At 35.9% G+C, this 23485-nt stretch overlaps 1 protein-coding gene across 1 annotated transcript in view; it reads right to left on the bottom strand.

Annotated features, from left to right (window-relative positions):
- The window catches only part of LOC121869005 (filamin-A-like), a 209885-nt gene that overhangs the window by 96921 nt on the left and 89479 nt on the right, over positions 1-23485 (bottom strand). The window contains 8 exon segments of the mRNA XM_042370067.1: positions 66-222; positions 6241-6370; positions 6717-6873; positions 7955-8127; positions 8933-9097; positions 10564-10764; positions 11324-11890; positions 22745-22969. Coding sequence (XP_042226001.1) covers positions 66-222; positions 6241-6370; positions 6717-6873; positions 7955-8127; positions 8933-9097; positions 10564-10764; positions 11324-11890; positions 22745-22969 — 1775 coding nt within the window.

The raw sequence follows: 23485 nt of genomic DNA, 5'->3' as shown, positions 1-23485 counted from the left end.
GTATACAAAAATATCTAACAATAACTGGTGAGCACAAAAGAGGTGGCAGGTATGTGTGTACTTACAGTGACAGACACTTGAAGGTCTCCAACGCCGGCATCATTGGTGTCTATGACCAGCTCAGTGGGGAGTGATGCCGGGATACCTTTACTGGACACACCCGACCCTGACACCTTGACTCTGTTGGGCTCCACAGCTGGACGGACACGTGTGCGATATGGACTAAGGAGAGACAAATAATACAGTACAGTAAATCGTTTTTAGGTGTTTTTTTTCATAATTCTTTAATAAGTTTCTTAAAGCTTCTATCTCCTTAATTTCTTTGTAACCTTTGCTTTATGACTGAAATAAAAGCTGCTACTGTATAATCATTATTATACAGTACGTATAGTACAGAATCATTATGTTTACTATTTTACTGTACAGGTATTAAAGATCTTCCACTTTTCTAGAATTAAAACAGTTTCAGGTGTATTTGTCTTGTCACAGGAAGAAACTTTACCATTAAATACAGTAAAGTGTTTCCTAAATAATGTATAAAGGAACTACAGTATAAAAAAGTTTGAGCTAAATACAAATGAAAAATGTTTTAAATATCCAATTATGAATAAAATCATTAATTTTGTGACTTCAGCCTTTTACTCGACCTGATATGAACTTACATTATAATGAACCAAACCATCAGACACTTCCTCCTGTTATACAACTATATTCTTCACCCTCACCAAATACAGTAAATAACAACTCCAATAACACGTTTAAAAATGTTTGGGTTTGTAACTTTGGTGAAATTTGTATCACGTATTACTGTATGAAAAAAAAATCATTAAAAAAGTGCACCTTTCTCATACTACTGTAAATATTATTATTATTATCATTATTATTGAGTAATCTTAAAACTTTGCCAAAATTGTGACTCCTGGCAAAGCCCTGTTTCCTTTCTCCAGTTCTGTATGTATTAATTTACTATCACATCCACTACAAGTTATCTGATGCTCTATCTTGCTGGCGACTGTACAGGCTGCATCAAGCATATCAAACAAACAGAATAGTACAGTAGATGTACTTATAAAATGAGTGAGACATGTTTTCAAATTCATTCTATTTATCTGCTTATTAACATATACTGTAGTTGTTTTTGTCATCAATATGTCTGGATCAAGTATGAGACATTAGTTACACCCAGTCACTAACAAGCAGCTACCTCTACTTGCTACCTCAGTACAATACAGTATAGAAGTAACTCAATGGTGGAATAATTTAAGATGAAAAATGGATTCCATAACATAAAACTTAACCTGACCTAATGTAAGCTAAGCTAAGCTAATCTAACCTAACCTAACCTACCAGTGTTACTTTACAAATTATAGTGAAACCTCCATATGATGGCATTTCTCTCCATATAAGCCTTCAGATGGGATATTCACAACTAACAGACTCTCGATATCATGGAATTTCATCTCAGCATAGTCCATTAAATACCGGTAGAGGTTTCACTGTATATGCATTCTACAGTGGTACTAAATTATAAATGTAAACTAAAATTGGAAAGTTTACTTGAATGTCACACCATAAAAGATAATCATCAATGGTATGGAGGAGCCATACCTTTGTCAACCACTGTACCAAGGAATTCTCCCCTATCTACATCCTACAGTATATCCAGTACAGTATATTGCATGTACTGGTGTATAAAACTTTTCCCATCACCTAGGATTAAAAAGCCTCAATAATTTTTTGTTGTTCCAGAGCAAACAACCTGATAAATCCACCCATTAACTCTGACATGATAATACAGAGCAGTACACAGTAGTACAGTGCAGTACACAGTAGTACAGTGCAGTACACAGTAGTACAGTGCAGTACACAGTAATACAGTACAGTACACAGTAGTACAGTGCAGTACACAGTAGTACAGTGCAGTACACAGTAGTACAGTGCAGTACACAGTAATACAGTACAGTAGCATACAAGTCACAAACATTAACAGCACTTCTAATATATAAAGACAGACTGAAGAAATGATCCACACAAAATATGCCAACCATAAAATCTTCAAGTATTATATACCGTAACTATTACCAATTTGACCAACACTACACCCGAGGACAAGAATGACTCAGTAAAATATCACATACAGTACTGTGAAATTAAAAATAAGCCCCATAGGTCTGACAGCCTGTTAGGAACAGTATACATACAGCATACAGTGCTGTAAACTAAGCCTTCAGTGCACATGCAGGTAATATGGCCGGCACCGCACTCACTTCCCTACCTGTGGTGTTAGTATCCTATTTACAGCAGGGTGGACTGGGAGTGCCCAGGATCAAACCAGGAACACTTATGACAGGCAGTGAGCACTGTATCCACTCAGCGGCCACACCCCCACCACACATGGTAACTAGCTTAGAATAAGAGGGGTCGTTTACCAAGATACAATACAATACCAAGAAAACTCTAATACAAGCTATGGAGGCAAGTACATACAGTACAACAGCAGCGATCCAGATAAAATATGAAGAATCAAATGATCTTAGATCCATAACATTACTAAATTTAAGTTTAATAACCTGTTACCAAGGCAGTGGTGTTATTAATGTGTTAAAAGGGTGAACAAAAGTACAACATTTCATCACACTCTTTACAACACCATAAGAGGAGCATCAGCACACCAACAGTAAACTTTCAAAAATTATAATCTAGTTAAGGTAAAGGACTCAACATCATTATAATGTAATCAATAATGAGGGAGAGAAGGAAGGAGGCTCAAACAACTCAAAATAAAACAAAAACTAAGATAAGTCTTAAAAACCAAAACAAAACCAGGCGTGTGGATTAAAACAACATCCTCCGGGTCTATGGCAGCCAGCGGTCAAATAAAAAACTGGGACTACAGTACAGTACAGAACTGTGGTACTGACAGAGCAAGATGGCATCAGAGGGCATGGACAGCATGCCCCATGCCCTCTACAGTTTACCTTGTAAGCGGGCTGACTATTGAGGCAGATGCTGACCTCACGCGTAATCTGAATGGACTGCAGCCAGAAGAAACTATGGAATTATCTTGATATTAATGGATTCCTACTGCGTTAGACCACAGTTAATAATGGTGTTAACATTTTAAGTCAAACTTTATTAATGTCTTGAAAACAGTCATGAAAAATTTCCAAATAAAATAGAAATAAATACAAATATGTATTATCATAAATTAGGATAAAAAAAAATTTTTTTTTTAGAAAATGTTAAATCTAGGTCAGTACTAGAAACTGTAAAACATGTTATACTCTAAATATGAAACTTACTTCTTGTTATAACAAATACACTATAGAAGAAAGACAAGTACCAAACTACAGTAAAACAGTCAAATACAGTACTGTATAAACAAAACTCATTACCTGTACAGTACTAACAAAAGTAAAAATAACATATTATCCAAGTCAAACATGACTCCCTTAATTACTTATAACAGTAGATAATACACGAAGGCATCACCTTTATTTGGCTCTCCTTATTTGTATGCCTGTACTGTCTAGGTGCGGTAGCTAAAACAACCATCTGTGCAGGTGGGGGTCGATATGCTCCGAAATTTTACGTGTGACTAGTGACAGCCCTCGTATACCAAAATTTATCGTCCACGGTCTCATATTGTTTCCCACAAAGTATGTACAGATAGTTGCTTTAGCTACTGTACATTATAATGCAGGTACAGTATTTGTATATCTTTACTGTATGTGCTTTGTGTACATGCAATGTCTATATACATATTGAACTGTACTGTACTTGCAGTGTCTATGTACAGTCCCCCAAAATTATCATTACCCATGAGGTCGATGTAATTCATGGTTTAGTGAGCAGTGTTAGTCCAGTAGTTTCACAACAGTTGGGTACAGTCGACCACAGTGTACGCCATTATCTAATATGTGGATCAAATTATCTAATAACACTTAACACTATAAGAGTCACTCTCCCTGTAGGGATGTGTGTACAGTAAATGGTGTAAGAGTAATAACTATGTCACAGTACACTATGTCACAGTACCCTCACTATGTCACAGTACCCTCACTATTATCACAGTACACTATGTCACAGTACCCTCACTATGTCACAGTACCCTCACTATGTCACAGTACACTATGTCACAGTACCCTCACTATTATCACAGTACACTATGTCACAGTACCCTCACTATGTCACAGTGCCCTCACTATGTCACAGTACCCTCACTATTATCACTATGTCACAGTACCCTCACTATGTCACAGTACTCACCATGTCACTATGTACTCACCATGTCACTCATGTCACAGTACCCTATGTCACAGCACCCCCACTATGTGTCTAACAGTCACAGTACCTCACTATGTCACAGTACCTCACTATGTCACAGTAACCCTCACATGTCACAGTACCCCTCACTATGTCACAGTACCCCCACTATGTCACAGTACCCCCACTATGTCACAGTACACTAACTATGTCACAGTACCCTCACTATGTCACAGTACACTAACTATGTCACAGTACACTAACTATGTCACAGTACCCTCACTATGTCACAGAACCCTAACTATGTCACAGTACACTATGTCACAGTACCCTCACTATGTCACAGTACCCTCACTATGTCACAGTACCCTCACTATGTCACAGTACACTAACTGTCACAGTACCCTCACTATGTCACAGTACCCTCACTATGTCACAGTACACTAAGGGAGTTACCACAACACTTCAATCAACTGCTTCGTAATGTCACCACAGATAATAATATGAACTATCGTCTTATTTATGTCCACAATGTTTATGACTGGTTCTGTTCCCTCTAGTACCCACAATGTTTGTGACTGGTTCTGTTCCCTCTAGTACCCACAATGTTTATAACTGGTTGTCATGTTTCCTTCACTTACCTTTTTTGTCTTCTTGTAATGCTTTAGAAAATATGTAAGAGATTTGTAGATGTTATATAATTTATTATGGTGATTATAATTGATATCTCCATTAGCTGGAACAATTGGTGCAGAACACTTCTGGGAATGAGAGATTTCTGGGTGACGAGACGACTCTCTCAAAGACAGGAAGAAATCCCTCACCCCCAGAAAATTTTCTCAAAATTTTCCAGAAAATCGTTCTTAAAGTCGGAATTTTCCGGAAAATTCCGTCATTAAGAACGATTTTCAGAGAAAATTTCAATTCCGGCCATCAGAGAGTTCTGGGTTTGAGGGATTCTGGCTAATGGAGATATTACTGTACTGTACTGTGATATATTAATGCTGTAATATGACTTACTGCTGTGATATATTATGCTGTACAGTATTCTGACTTACACCTGTAAGTACTGTGATATATTAGTATGACTTACTGCTGTGATTATTTTGTGTTATATTCACATTAATGTTTGTCTGATGATGTCATGTAAAGAAACAATATAAATTATGTAATACATTGCATAATAATAACTGCCTTGTAAAACTCTAGAAAAAAGATACAAATTTACCGAGACAAAAAATACAATTATAAAAGACTTCTATAAGCAACTGAACTAAAATTAAAAAGTTTGCGTGTGCAGTAACATGATATATATATATATATATATATATATATATATATATATATATATATATATATATATATATATATATATATATATATATATATATATATATATATATATATATATATATATATATATATATATATATATATATATATTTATCTATCTATATCATGCATATACTGTACAGAGAGAGAGAGAGATGATCCACTTAGGAATAATAAAGGCCAGTACTGCTTCTCACAGGGGTCTCAAATGCCCTAACAACAATAACAAACTTTCCATGTTTGTTTGTTTTAGTTTATTTTCTGAGTTTACCAAACATATAAAACTAAATTTTATTTATTTATTTATTTATTTGAAATCACCATAATTTTTTATTAAAGTAAATCTTAATGTAATATTTTGGGAGCCAGAACACAGCCCTTTACTTCCCATAGGCAAGACAGATTTACAACTCACAGTGCTTACAAACCGTGAGGTCCGTCTCAATCTCACCCCAAGGATCAGGCAAGATTTACTGCATATATATATCTACAGTACTCTTACCATGCACTTAATCAAATCTATATACTGTACTGATTTTTTCCTAGCATGCTTATCACTAACGATTACCATTACTATTATTACAGTATTATTATTACTATGGTAAAGTAATCCAGTTGAGGGGAACTTGCCCCAATACCTACCTTCCAGGTACAGGTTTTCCTCCCCAGGTAACATTAGCAGTCTGCATGGTTCCTTCAGCATGAGGAACGTACGTCACATCGTAGGTGCCGTCACCATTATCACGGACGTCTGGACTCTTGGGTAACGCACCTGTGAGGTAAACAAGGATCACTAAGAGGCCCCACATAAAAAATCACGGTAAAGAATTATAAAATGTGTTTGTTGACATGGTTGATCAAACTAAAACACCCGGACAAATGTACATCTGTATGTGTTGGTTACACTGTGTTTGAGGTCTATCTAAGAGAAACTTTATAACTACATGTTCTTATATCAATAAACTTTTCAGGATACTCATGTGGATGGATGTAAATGCACCCTCTAAGTCAACACAACATACTGCACTGTACCAATATTATCTTCATTAACTGAATAACTAAAGTGACATGATGTTAATGTTCTTCACAAGAAGTGAGTAGCAGTCCCACCAACTAACCTTTCTCTGTTGTTATATCAACTCCTAGAGGCGCCTTGCCAGACTTTGAGCCGTCAACATGGAAAGTGAGAGGCACACCTGCCCGGACCTTGCTAGGCTCCAGACCATTGCCCCAAACCACCACCTGTGATGCATCTACATTCTGGTCCACAGACACCTGAGATGATACACCATAATAATGTGAAATGAGACACTGGAGAGTAACATTATAGTAACATAATATGTGGAATGAATCAGCATATCCTAAACTAAACTTAAAGTCAGTTTATGCAACTCGACTCACAAATGACTGTCAATTGCCGAGACAGGAAACACCTGAGGCGAGACCTCGGTCAACAACAAAATTTTCAGCCTGAGTAACATATATGTCCACTGTTTCCTCTTAAAGTTAATTCATTATTTTATTTTACTGTGAAACTTTCATAGTACTGTACTGTATTGTACTGTATTGTACTGTACTGTACTGTACTGCACTGTACTGTACTGTACTATAATCAAATAAAGAAACGTGTTATTGAAATGGATATAGAACTTTCCTGACATTTGATGACATTCCCATGAGTATTATGATATAGTCAAAGGGTTAAGCCATTGATACCTGTACAGAATAATTTTATTTGATTTAATTTGCTGCACATTACATGAGAGTAAATGAGGAGACATTGGACAATCAGGCAACTGGGCGAGTGACCGTGTGGTGAAGACGAGTCTACTTGTCCCCAGGGAGTTTGACGAGTAAGTTATATGGTGACTGTACGAGAATGATGACACATTGAAAGCTTATTTGTAAACTTAATAACAATGTAAGTGTTAGAGAATAATGAAATAAGTTAGTGAAATAAATAAAAATACTAGTAGTAAAAAATGCACTATTTAAGCATATTTCCATGATATTGTACAGTATACTATAATGTATTTAGGAAAAGCAATGAAATAGCAAAAAATATTTATAACTTAAAGTTCTTTGTTCATAAATAAAATCATGAGACAAGAAAAATCATAATCTGGAATTTCCATAGAGTGAACCTCCATGAACCAGGGACTGCTTATGGTGAGCATCAAAGGGAAAATTACTTTAGTGTTACGGGATTTCACATTACAGACAGTTGTACAAGACTGCATCCTTTCCATAATGTGGAGAAGCCTGTATGTAGTCTCCACAGTATAGTACACTTACACACAACAGGATACACAAAAACACAAACATTTAAAACTGCTAATTTGCCCCATTAGTTTACCTTGAATGGTGATCCTGGAATGTGTTGGTCAGCAAACTTGATGGCAACATCGTAGCAGCCAGCCTCAAGAGGCACGTACTCCACCGTGCACGAGCCATCTCTGTTGTCCTTACATGTCATCTTGGCTTCAGATGGTCCCTCAACAGCCAAGCCAAGACCTCCTGTGCCGGCACCTACGACCATCGTGAGAGAGAGAATATAAGAGAAGGGCGGATACATCTATCACCATTGACTTAAGGTACAATAATAGAATTAATCATTTATGATGAAAGGAAGTCTTATTAACAAAAGAAAAAATCTTGAAAATACATACTGTACTGTATACTGTACTTACTCACTTTGACAACACATAAAAACAGCTGACATATTTCAATGAACACTTTATGAAAATTTACATATTAAAAGACATAAAAAAAGAGTAAAAACAAGAATTATTTAGTCAAGCAACAACCTTAAGCAAGAATACTGTACAATAAAAAGTTTCAAGATAACACCAAACACAACACAGATCCCACAATTGTTACTTCCCCATGAACTAAGAGTCAACAGCACAGTATATACATCACATTCACCTGCCCTCACAGCTTTATTTCAGGGACTCATCTGTAACATGATACTGTTTTTAACTTGGTGTGTGTGTACTGGTGGTCCATGGCCCTTTGTGTGTACAGATGTTACTGGTGGTCCATGGCCCTTTGTGAGTGTACAGATGTTACTGGTGATCCATGGCCCTATGTGTGTACAGATGTTACTGGTGATCCATGGCCCTATGTGTGTACAGATGTTACTGGTGGTCCATGTGAGTCAAGTGTGAACCTTTATGGACATCTAAACCTCATAGGAAGATACTGTATGTATCTTCTCACCCCAAGTAAACTTTTATACACTAGTGATCTTTGCTCTAGAGACACCGTGATAAAGACTCCTGTACAAACACTGGCTCTGAGTCTGTGAAATAATGCCTTAATTGTTTCTTACCTTTAGTCTCCACGGTGAATGTGTTGACCTCGTTGACAAAGCCGTGGTCGAGACCAGGACCGAAGGCATGGCACTTGTTGGGGTCACAGCCCCTCCTTACGTTGACGGTGAAGGGAGAGCCAGGCACGGGTACACCGTCATACAATAAGTCAATTGTGTGACGACCTGGGGAAGATGTGTGACTTACTCTAAACAACTTCTTGATGATGGCTCAAAGATGTTAACAAACGTCAACATCTAAAACTAATTGTCTTGTTTATCTTCTGACCAGTAATGTACTGTATTGTACTGTAACTCATAAGAACATTCTCTCATATAAGTTTTGCCATTCTTAAACTATTCCACAAGTATTTGAGTAACATTATATTAGTTCAGTTAGCAAACCTTATCCACAAATACTGTGATGAGCTGCCTATCTGTCATTTAGGGAGAATATATATATATATATATATATATATATATATATATATATATATATATATATATATATATATATATATATATATATATATATATATATATATATATATATATATATATATATATATATATATATATATATATATATATATATATATACTCTATATATATATATATAGTATATATATATATATACATTTTTGGTGTCTCCATTTGTTAATTTTTTTTCTGTGGGGTTTGCACAATAGTATACTGTTTTACCTACAGTATTGTAAAACGATTTGGGAAAAGAAATACTCGGTAACTTAAAATTTTAAAAGGAAAATTTTGAAACTGGCAACTGTGTGTAGATGACCTGACTCACATCATATTGATGTTTCAAATTTAATTAAAAAAAATTTATGTATCTATAAATAAACTTTTAAAAATGAATACTTTATGTTTTACATACTCCTGTGCATACCATACCATGCATTTGGCTACTTTGGGCTTGCTATGATGACGCAAGAGATCTGCCCTGGCAACTGTACCGACACTCACAGCGGGTGGTGCGTTGGTGCATCGTTTCCATTGTTTACTGGTAGTTACTGGTAAATTTTTTTCAACCTAACGAAACTATTACCCGTATAGAGGTCGACCCCCAACTTTTTGCCCAAAAATTTGGTCTTAAGAACTCGTGTATCAGTATATAGGCATATATATATATATATATATATATATATATATATATATATATATATATATATATATATGTATATATATATGTATATATATATATATATATATATATATATATATATATATATATATATATATATATATATATATATATATATATATGTATATATATATATATATATATATATATATATATATATATATATATATATATATATATATATATATATATACATATATATATATATATATATATATATATATATATATATATATATACATATATATATATATATATATATATATATATACATATATATATATATATATATATATATATATATATATATATATATATATATATATATATATATATATATATATATATATATATATATATATATACACATATATATATATATATATATATATATATATATATATATATATATATATATATATATATATATATATATATATATATATATATATATTACAGCATATATTAAACTCTACATATCAGTAATACTTACCTTCTTCAAAAGGTGTGTAAGAAATCTTGTATGTGCCATCAGTGAGTGGCCTCAGGAATGAGTCAGTGCGAGTTCCAGATGGATTTGTGATGACACACATGACTTTACCGTCTCCCTTGTCACCGCCCTTTGAGTCTTTTTTCAAATTGGCAAGAGCTCGAGTGTCGACCACAAAGTCCGTAGGGGAGTCAACAAAGACACCTAAGCAGAAATTTATCATTAGAACAAAGTTTATGATTCATTGTTATTATCAGTACAAGAAATTACTTAAATTTGCATATTACAATAATACAGTAGTAAATAATTCAAATTTGATATAACAAGACAAACAGCAAAATAACCAAATGCTACACAGTACATCGGGTGAGGATCATGTAATTCACTTCATAACTACAGAACACAGTTAGTTACTTAATAACTCAATAAAAATCATTCAGCAACAGAGTGTAAGTTTCCAGTTACGATACACACAACACAACACAGTAAGTCACTATAAAACACACCATTTCCAGGTCATAATGTGGATGGTGACCCATCATGTCCAGAGTAAATCTCTCGTCAATTCTGTAAATCAATTCATGTATAAAAGGCATGCCAGATTAGCAACAAGAGTGTTGACACGTATTAATTCGTGGTAGTGAAATAATATATCACATTTTCTACTTCTAAACCTCGTGCTGAAACGTCAAACATCTTCAACACTGAGGAACTACAAGTCCTACAACACTGACCCACACAGGAGGCACAAGAGAGGGACTACCATGAGGTTGGATGCCGTTGCCAGTCACTCTGATCTGTTTGAGGTCTTGGTCATGAGCGATGAGAGCGTGGAATGGAGACCCGTGGATGTGTCGCTCGTTGAAGGTGATGTTGATGGTATAATGCCCAGCTTCAGTGGGTAGATAAGCCACAGCACACGTTCCATCTCCATTGTCTCTGCAGTTTATGGCTGCTTCACACGGGCCCTCCACTGTTACTCCAAGGCCGCCCTGACCGGCTTCTCGGGTGTCTATGACAAACTCCGCTGGACGGCACACTACGCCCCCCTCCAGTCCTGGTCCCCACGCTCGTACTGCTGATGCATCACCGCCGGGTGTGCAGGTAAATCTATATGGTGCTGAGCTGATGGGTTGACCACCAAACTGGATGGACAGCAAATATTCTCCCAATTCCGTTGGAGTGAAATTCACCAGGTAACCCTCGTGAGTGGGCACGACGTGAGCACGCACTCGCATGCCCGAGGGTGAAGTGATGGACACGGCGAAGTCTGCCCTTCCAGCATCTTGCGTGATGACTCGGAACTGCTGCAGAGAGTTGATGGGCGCCGCTGTTGTGGTGATCACCAAGTAAGCTCCACCAGTCATACACACTTATAACATGCACTTATAAGCCAAAAACACAAAAAACTTAATCAACAAAAGAAGTGAACAAAAAGCTACATAATGTTACACTACTTATACAACTAACAAGCAGAACCTCAGGTCAGTGTGATTTTTATTCAGGAGATAAATTTTTATCTTAACACAAAAGGTTCATAACACACTGCAGCTAAGGCATCTTCTTGAACAGATTTACAGACACTCGAGGAATAAGGAACAAGGATATTTACACACAGGAATAAGAAGACCAAGCACTAGTAACATAAAGGTGAGTGTGGTGGTCTCAGGTACTTTGTGGTTGAGGAAGGATATTTTGGTCTGTACAGTGTATGGAGGTAGAGCAACATAGCGTGTTTACTTGGGGCTCAGGCGTAACAACACACTACTAGCAACAACGGGTTTAACTAAGGATAAGATACAAAATGAAAAGAAAAAACATAAAATTTGGAGTTTGGAAAAGGATGTATTGTGTGAGTTTTAGAGGAAGTGTCTGTGAGTGGGAGGAAGTACTGTATATACTGTAGTGACTTATCAGTGCCTGTCTCATACTACAGTCAATACCAAGTTCAAGATGGTACTGATACACTGATGATGTCGACTGTGACTTTAATACCTGATACCAGACTCAATTCTCAGATCAATGTAGTACAGGACTGACAGACAGGCGATGTTATACATGATTGCTGATGCTTAATGGCAGAGTCACTTTACAATATCAGATGGTGTTGACCATATGATAGATTACACTACATGCCACTTAGATGATTGAAAAGTTATCGTACCCAACTCTAACCTAACGAAACCTAAGCTAACCTAACCTAATCACCTAAAAGCGATAGTTAAAATCACACTAAACAGACAATCATCCAGATGGAAATCAGCCATTTTGGACAACACCAAATATGTCATTTTTTTTTGTTTTTAATTGACAGTCAATATACAAGTGGTCTGATCCTTCTGTCCTTGTCTGTCTCACTGCACACAAGTACAGTATTCATTATCTCAGAGTGAGACACTGCAACCCTACTTGTAGAGAAGGTATCAGCCACCCTCCTTGGGTACTACTGGACTGCACCTCCAAAAACAACCAGTTATAATCTTTCTACAAGTTACACTGACGAAATGTACTGTATAAGTGTGTTTTCCACATACTGTTAATGTCACACCTAAATGTATTTTGATATAGAGATGAGTTTAAAATTTCAAATTTATTATATTATACAGAATAGTAAATTGCTTTTATATAGATTATCTATTTTCTTGGTCACGACTCTTCCCACTTATGATGCAAGAGTTATACACACATATGTTATTCCTTCCTTTGTTATCATACAATCCTTCTAACTGCTGTAGTGCCTGTGTTCTGCTTTGACATTTTCCTGGCACAAGTACCCTAATCTAGTTTACCTGTACAGTACTATTGCTTCTCACAGGCCTGCAGTATAACCTAGTACAATACTGTGGATATATATATATATATATATATATATATATATATATATATATATATATATATATATATATATATATATATATATATATATATATATATATATATATATATATATATATATATATATATACTGTATATATATATATTGTATATATATACTGCATTAGTACAAAACATATTGAGTTTTAAAAGTGATTCTCACTTTACTTTCAAAGTTCTAATGTTTTCCTGCCACACACACACACACACACACTTAACACTCATTATGAATGTAACTAAAAATACAAGTTTACTGAAATCAACAAACAGACCAATTGTCTGTACAAAAAGACAAAACAACCAAATGGGCAGAAATGTACCCGGTACATTATATTAAACTGCCAGGTAATACAACAATTCCTTTACATCAACAAAAGAGACTAAACAAAGTGTCCAACGTTAAACTTGATCACATTACACCTCAGATGACACACATACAGTGAAGGAATGATACATCAAATACCATATATTCCAGAATAAAACAATGATATACAGTAAGTCATAAGCTCTATAACCTACAACAGCTGATACATTACAATACTGTACTACTCAAAACCCACAAAGAAAACATTACTTAAAGCACTACAATGAGTACAGAGGAAAAGAAGCACAACCAAAACACTTCAAGAAGTCACAATAAAGATGCTCAGTGCTCTAGTGGACACAAAAAATACGAGAAGCAACACACAACTTGCCACCATCCTCCTCCCCATTACCAGGGCCAGTCCAGACTCCCCTTTCCATCAAAATTCCAATACTTTTTCTTTACTTCAGTATTGTACTCAGGCATTTTTGCACAGTAAAAAGTAATTACGATTGATCTCAGAATATCTCCTATCAAGTGCCTTTGGCTTCAAAATGGCTTCAAAATGCTCGCTGTGTTCCCCATGTTCCCCCCCACAACTTTTGCAACCCCTCCCTTGATATTCCTGGATCTGCCCTGATTACCCCACTCCTATACTTCCCTTTGTTTAAACATATCAATGAAAGCACCACACAAACTATCTTAACTTTCAGTATTCATCAATGGCTACTTTAATAATGAAGAATTCCTAATCAGAAAATTTAACAACCCAAAAAACGCACGCACGCACGCACGCACGCACACACACACACACACCATACAAAATAAGTTCCTAATTTCACAATGACTCACAACTTTCCTCATAACTCACAACCTCACTTCAAACTGAATTACTGAGCTCAATAAATGAAGAGCTTCAATCAGAGAAGTACTACTGACATATCAACAAAAATATAGAAGTTGCGATGTGAGCAAATAAAACTCTCGACAACATAAACTTTAGTCACCCATGGAGGAGGTGAATATACAGAGTAAGCCATTAATCTAAGAAATCTATTGACATTTACCTCCTGCATTCTGTATCCAAAGTCTATTATTCGCAATGTTTTTTTTTTTTCACTATTGGACATTTTGTTTTAAGCACATTGAAAAAAAAAACAATCATACGTGATCCTAAAATTTTTGTGACCTTAAAAACAGAATAATTAAAGCTTATTCTCACATTACAACACACACTTTATATAGTGTTGTTCAGTGTCCATAAATAACCAGATTACTACAGCATATTTCACTTTTCACCATTCATTACTTCTCATGGTTGCCTTTAAATGACTCCACACCTCCTATGGAATAAACAATGCAATACTTTAACGAGGAAACATGTCAATTCAATTTTCAAAACATTAATTACTGAGAAATTGGCCGTTAATTCTCGGTGGTAGTCGGGTAGGTCCTTGCTACCGTTCTAGATGTGACTCGCCAATAAGAGGTTCAGTTCCGGCCAGTTCCGACAACAGCGTGTGACTTAAACAGCACAATGGTATATTAATCGACTGTCCTATTCTCCTCCCTTCTCAATGTGGCGGGTAAAGAGAAACAAACCCCAAGAAACAGAAGAAAACTGAGAGAGTGTAAAGCTAGATGGGGGAGAAAAGTACGACATGAGGAGAAATTGAGAGAAAAGGCCGAAACAACTTAAAGAAACACAAGTTATAATTTCCAGAGTAAAAAAAAAATTCTAGTTTGGCCTTAAATACTCAGAGTTAGGCAGCTGCTCTACTGCCATAAATTCCAAGAATGATGACATATTTCTGTTTTTTATTAGAAACAATTTTAAATCTTAATATTTACATCTAGACAAATGAATGCATCGAGTACCTCTACTATTTATGTTAAACAATTACCTCAATAATAAACATAGGGAGTCCAGACATAAATAAAGATGAACAAAAGTACACAAGAACTCATGCAACTGAAGCATAAAAGAGACTAAATCCAAACCATATACAGTACAGTGTTTGAAGTATGAACCACCTGAATGGTTAGTAAAACGATAAATGATGAAATGATAAACAAATAAACAGGTAATTAATGCCAGATGTAGTACTCAGAACCTTAAATACTGATACTGATGAACTTTAACGATTTTGGTTTATGATAGAGCAAGTACAGAGAGACCATACAATATTTTACTGAACTAGTCAACACAAGGACATGAACTGTCTATGCATCGGTGTTATCCCAGAGTCATAATAATGATCTTCCACACAAGTACCATCTCCTCATATCTGTTTTTCGTGATGTTTTGAGGATTGTGTTGATCTCGCACACCTTTCATCTTTTCCCGAGTACAGTAAGTAATTAATCTGAATATATGTAGAGAGGAAAATAGTTAATCAAAAGAGGCCAAAAATAAATGGTGATAGCAAGATACAATGGACGATTACAGTTTAGCTATAAAACGGAATCTATACATTTATAAAGAGTAACAACAATACAGTGCAGTATTACAAAAGCATTCACATTTGCCTCTTCAAAATACAGTATCTCATGAATCTAAACTTGGCCAGGATACTACAGTGTAAAACCAACACGGAGACCACAACACTGATGACTGAATTTATAAGTCAACCTACAATTAATCTATCAAATCACATCACCCCTTTAATATTTTTTTCCACACTTTACATCAGAGGAAGACCAGAACTAAGCCCAACACCCACTCTCCCTCATACACCAATAGCCAGTAAGTCTTAATCCTCACTGCTTTATCAGATGTGGTCCTCCCTACCCACAGCAATGCCCCAAAATATCTACTACAGTCAAGCCTCTTTTTAACGAACCTCCACTTTATGTATATACTGTAGTCCGTTAATTGGAGGTTTACATCTAATGGACCTTAGGATTTAATGGCCTTCCCTCTTCATTTAGTCCATTAGATGAAGGTTTCACTCTATATCTCATTTACACTTATTACATCACACATAACTATCTCACCACAACCTTCTTCAAATTCCACTTCACAGCATGCACACACACAAACATGCAGCACGCACACACACAAACACACACACACACACACACACATCATTGCTTCCTGCTTACTTTTCACAAGGTTTAATCTGCTGAAAACTTAACATCACCAGGGCTGAGGTGATGAGGCCAAGATGGAATGACATTGTCTAAGAAACACTTGAGTGATAATAATTGTATAGAGTAAAATAAATACACAAGGGACACATGTTGTGGTCACTACTTGATCCTTGACAACACAAGTTCACTGCCATGTAATATTTTACCTTAAGTATTATTCTTCCCAAATTTCAACAAAAAATTCAATTAAAACACAAAACTTATTATGGTTAAAAGTTTTTGTCATGACACAAACCCAGAACCATGCAGACGATGAAAACTATCTTCCCATCATGATGTTCAGCTGTACAGTATCATAGTGAGACAGCAAGTGGTTGAACTGTAATGTAATTTTGGTAATAAAGATTTATAACTTCATAAGACTCTGTTATGGTTCAACAGCCCACAAAGTTGTCACTATAACAGATATAAAGCTTTGTTTTATATATTTTGAATTCAATCTATAAAAATTTTGAAGATTAATATCAACTACATACAACACTATAATGCCTTAACACCTGTGCCTATGTCATGTATGGGCCTACACTTAGTGTTTTGTTTGTATATAAGAGGTGTTGTGTCTTAATTAAAAGAGCAAAGATTCAAATCTATGAAGAATTCCATCTTGAGGGGAGAACATATTGTTAACATAATTATGGTAAACACAGATTCACTCCCCACAGACAGACAGACAGACAGCAACACTTTACAGACATGGCTGGTCGAGGTCTTCCAAAACCATGATTAATTCTTGCTGCTCAGTAAGGAGAAATTATTGAAATTAACACAGGCATATCAAACCCCTAAAAGTACATAAAAGAACACAAAATTAAGTTAAAAAGCCTGAATACATTTGGTTATGGAACTGAGTACAATACATAAATTACTCAATAGTGATTCATTACATGTCCTGAGTACATTCACTACTCAACAGTGATTCATTGCATCTCCTGAATACATTCATAACTCAACAGTGATTCATTACACATCCTGAGTACATTCATAACTCAACAGTGATTCATTACACATCCTGAGTACATTCATAACTCAACAGTGATTCATTACATCTCCTAAGTACATTCATAACTCAACAGTGATTCATTACACATCCTAAGTACATTCATAACTCAACAGTGATTCATTTTATCTCCCAGGTAACATAAAGCCCAGGATATGACAACAAGGAAACAGAGAGAGAGAGGAGCGACAACATCATTACTCAAGGTTATTTCTCCCTGGCCTTGTGTTCCAGGTGTTGGTGTGTTGTCACGATGAATAAAAAAAAAAAAAAATACCAGAATAAAAATGGGACAAACAAGAAAATATAAATAAACAAGGAAATAAAAGAGATCCATGAAGGCAAGATGCACACGAAGAAGCAAAGGTCGGCAACATAGACACAAGGGAGGAAGAGGTAACAGGGTCATTAAAATAATATCCTCTGGTGCACTAACATCATCTACCTGGGACACATGCACAACAGTTGAGAGAAAGCATTTACAAACAACTTCACTGTATTTATTTACATTACGATAGTGACTATTTACCACAATTCTCGGCAAACGTCGTCCAGTTCATCAGCAACAAGAACAATATTCAGGAATGATCGATGAGTAGACATGGTGTGTAAACTTAGGAATTACTTGTATGCCATCAAGTTCTTGTATTATATGGATTATTAGATAAGCTAACATAATCAACAAACTATTACAGGTAAGGACAAGAGTAACAAGATGTACAGGTGAGTGGCAGTGGTGGACAGTGTCAGTAATAGGAAGTACAGGTGGGCAGTAGTGGTGGACAGTGTCAATAATGGAGTCTGAAGGGAGAAGTGTAAGAAGGAAGAAACATATACGTACAATAATGTGATGTAACCAAAATATTTACACAAAATAAACGAAAATAAACTAAAATAAAATATATCACCAAGAAGAAAGATACACAATAAAACACTACACTGATGAGGATGTAATGAACTGAACACACTGGTCAACTCCAATCATGTGTTAAAGTTCTATATGTATTAAATCAGACAATATCCAAAAATTAAGATACAATATTAAAATTTGTAATGGTCAATAAAATCTCTAATTACAGTAGTGGATAGAATTTTGTCTTTGCTGTAATGGTGAAGTGTTTTCTCTCTACACTTAATAAAACAACCGACTATATATTAAAAATTCGTACAGGATAAACAAAGGAACGGTACAACTACAACAAGCTGCGACGTCACAAAAAAATGCAAATGAAAATAATGACTAAATACAGAAAAAGTTGAAGAAATAAAGATTTGATAATACAACTACCGGTAAATTATACACAATACACTTACTAAAGGAATCAAACACAGACTAGAAATCATATTCACTTATACTTATAAAGAGAGACACACCTACTTACATGACACTGAAAAGTAAACAAAAGACATATTTAAGTTTAACCCCCAAAAATAAAAACAAATCCTCAATACTGTCGTGATATTGTTTTGATATGACACAACTCTCTCCTCACCCCATCACAACTGAAGCAATCATAAAATTTTTCAAACCAGATGATGTATTGGTCATGGCAGAGACAACAGTAAGTAAATAATGCTTCTATAAAGTATAATTTTTCTACCGATTTGTGTTATTCTGTTATCTAAATCCAATATCAATTAGCCCGCCACAGTATTAGTCACTTCACTTCTGGGGGAATCCTACTGTACCTTCACCTGATGCCAGCTTCTAAGTTACTTTATGATGGAGTTACAGAAGCAGAGAATTACAGCAACTGTTTGATGGCTGTGTGAGTATTTCCAGGGATGATGTAGTTTTTGATGCAGTAAAGATCCCCCAAAAAATATGGATTGGTTGAAGAGAGAAGCACTGATAATGGGATGAGTGTGTGTGTGAAGGATGTACGAGGAAAGGAGAAGAGAGAGTGTACAAGGGGGGAGGAGTGCAGCAGGTGTGTTGAGAAGAAAGGTGGAACAGTGCTTTAAAGATAAATAAAGGAGGAAAGAAGAGGAAAAGAGAAGACAAACAGACATATGTAGTAAAAAAGGTGACCTGCATGCTGCTCTGTTTTAGCCAACCCCTCCGATGGGAGTTCCCGAACCCCTAGCAGTGTGAGGCGTCGATGATACATAGTACTGTAGTGTGTGATGATATTACAAGACAACTGCACCTTCACATCTTGTTAAGCAATATTTGGTGGTAAAAAATACAGGAATCAACAGACTCAATACTGATTTTGTTGCCTGTAATACATAATTTAGCACTCTGATGATAGGAACTGGTTTACAAGACACAGATATGACATCCATATTAAGGACAAAGTTTTGCTATTTTTTAAGTCATACAAGATAAGTGTATGAATATAAAAGAGTAATACAAGCCGTTGATCATTAACAGCAGAGAACAAGAGGCGAGACAGTGAGGTAGTCTACTGGTTATGTTTCTATGTGTTTGGTTTACACTAACATAACGTATTTCAACTTTCAATGCAACATATGTCAAACTGTGAAATATTATATGTATTACCATACAAGAGTAGAAGCCAACATTTTCTTTGTTTTTTCCATAAATATACCTAAACATGATGTACTTGTCCAGGCAGACATCAAGTAGTCCACAGTGTACAGAAGTAAGGGTGTAAACAGCTGATATTGTCAATGGAATATTTTTGTCACCATTTATACAGTATATAGTGTACATACAGTAGTGTTAAAGGAAATTATCAATAATGCCTTAATGATGCTTAAAGCCTCAGCCCAGGAGGGGGTATCAATAATAGGTATAGTAAGATGCGTGGCAGCCGGGGGAAGGGGTGGGGGATAAGATGAGTGTGACAATATGTATGGGAAGACGCTGTTGTCTGAAGCACATATGATCATTTATTTCAAGTAATGACATCATAATAGTGTAGACGACTGAGGACAGTAAGATGTACGAGTGAATGGTTATCTCATCATCTGGTAACACATAGACTGTACTGTACTGTACGACTAACCTATATATTATTATCACAAGATAAGATAAACTGCCACCCAAACTTGTCACTATCCTAGCATCTTGACAACACTCCTCATCATCATATTATTATTATTATTATTATTGTTATTTGTATTACCTATATTTTTACTATTATTACTGTATTATTAGTAGTGTTACCCATATCATTATTATTATTACTATTATCATTATTATTATTATTATCATCATCATTATTATTATTATTATTCATCAAAACACTTAAACGTCACTCAACAATATCTTCCCTTTAAGGCCCCACCAAGAGCGAGCAGAGCTAAGGAGCGGAGGAAACTACTGGGATAAAATACAATATAAAAATAACTAACAACAATCATTTAAGAGATGTATTTACAGTGTAGCTTTTAACAAAACATTCACCTGTCTTCAACTCAATAGAGATATTTTCTAGGCATTAATCTTTTGTTTTTCCATTCAATCATCAGGACCTTGACCATCATTACCATTATATTGACTTCTGAATAGTAATTACCATCTACCTGTATCAGTCCTCTACTGGGTTAGTATCAGCCTTATATACAGTACTTCAATGATCTGTGTGTCTCAAGGCTTCACTACCCACTCACTATCTCCACTTCCATACTTCCTAAATTTTATCGGACTATCTGGTAGTTGGGCTTTTTTTTTTCTAGGCCTTTTATTCTCAGGATTTAGTAGAGGCATCTTGGTCAATTGTTGGTCCATTAACACACACACACACATGAACCACCACCACCACATACTCTCCTGGATCTCTCTTTATTAAACCTCTAATCATTTATCCTGCCAAAATAATCCTCATTCTTTCTCTAGTAACTTCTCTTATAATCTCTACACATAACCAAATATATTTCTGTACAACTTTGCCTTCAAGATAAAAATTAATTAAACGTTTCCCATTCACTCATAAGTCTATTCCTTATTTCATTATACTGTACTGTGTTCCCTTTATAGTGAGTGTCTTGCCAGCTATTGCTTCATCCTCTCACCCTCACTCAGACCTTCCAATCTAACCAAGATACAAAACTTATATACAATACACCATTACTGCCTTCATAATAGCCACAAACAATGTACCAATAACATTATATAATAGTTTTAATGGTGTGTCAGCTGTCCCATGAAAATAGAAGCAGAAATAACAGGAGTCTTGAGGTTCATAATGTGTCTAATATATCTGATTTTGAAGTTATGACCTTGATCTGTGACACTTGATTATGATGTCCTACACTAAGCCTTGTGATGATGCAAATTTCATGTGAAGTTCCAACATTTCACACACACACACACACACACACACACACACACACACATGAGTTATGGCCCCAAACAAGGAAAAGTTTACAAATAATCATAAACACAGATGACAAACACATACAACAACACATCTATTACCAAATGGAATCAAAATAGTGATGATATTCCTATTTTATTCCCAATGTGAGATGATGTAATACTTTATGAAGTTACTACAGTTGATTCCATGCAAGAAACAGAATATGTGTGTGTGTTACTTCCCCCAGACAAATTAATTTCATTGTAACAGATTTACAAAGACCATTTTCCTTGTAGAATTTCAGATGCTTGTCAAACATTAATATATGATCACATAGCTGAATCAGACGCAGTAGACAGTTTTACAAGATGCTAAGTTTATGTAACCAACTGTAATAAATATAAGAGATTAAGAAAAGATAAATTTCTTTTGCCCTGAACCTTTGAAAAAATTTTATTCTTTATATTTATAGCGTGTAAATCTAATTAAAAAAAGTAACCTTATAGTTGTTACATTTGAAGCCGCTGAATACATCAATAAATAGTACGACCATTAAAACCTAGAGGGAGACAAGTCAATACTCACTGGGCTCGAGTCCGTCCACCTTGACCTTAGTGACGTCAATATTAGACTGCACGGGCACGGATATTGGCGACTGTGGGATCTGTGAGCCAGCATACAGCACGGTCACCCTATGATCCCCGGCAGACGGTGTGAGATACTCTACGGTGAACGTGCCATCGTGGTTGTCTTGTATGTCTATGGGGATGTCTTGACCTTGGGCATTTGTCAGGGCAATCTGTACTTCACCTGTTTAAACAAAAATAAAACGTCAGACTAAGGCAGGTGTTAAGAGAGGAGTAGTGGGGCAGGTGTTAGAGAGCAGTAGTGGGGCAGGTGTTAGAGAGGAGTAGTGGGGCAGGTGTTAAGAGAGCAGTAGTGGGGCAGGTGTTAAGAGAGAGTAGTGGTGGGCAGGTGTTAGAGAGCAGGTGGGGCAGGCCTGAGAGGAGTAGGGGCAGGTGTTGGGCAGAGCAGTAGTGGGGCAGGTGTTAGGGAGAGCAGCAGGGAGGCAGGTGTTAGATGAGCAGTAGGGAGGCAGGTGTTAGAGAGCAGCAGGAGGCAGGTGTTAGAGAGCAGCAGGAGGGCAGGCAGCAAAAGAGCAGTAGTGAGGCAGGTGTTAAAGAGCAGTAGTGGGGGCAGGTGTTAAGAGAGCAGTAGTGGGCAGGTGTTAAGAGAGCAGTAGTGGGGCAGGTGTTAAGAGAGCAGTAGTGGGGCAGGTGTTAGAGAGCAGAAAGGGAGGCAGGTGCAGGAGAGCAGTAGTGAGCA

The sequence above is a fragment of the Homarus americanus genome, unplaced genomic scaffold (assembly GCF_018991925.1).
Source record: "Homarus americanus isolate GMGI-L3 unplaced genomic scaffold, GMGI_Hamer_2.0 scaffold24694, whole genome shotgun sequence".
Taxonomy (NCBI): Eukaryota; Metazoa; Arthropoda; class Malacostraca; order Decapoda; family Nephropidae; genus Homarus; species Homarus americanus.
Note: the sequence above shows the minus strand (reverse complement) of the source record. Positions and strands in the feature narration are given on the sequence as shown.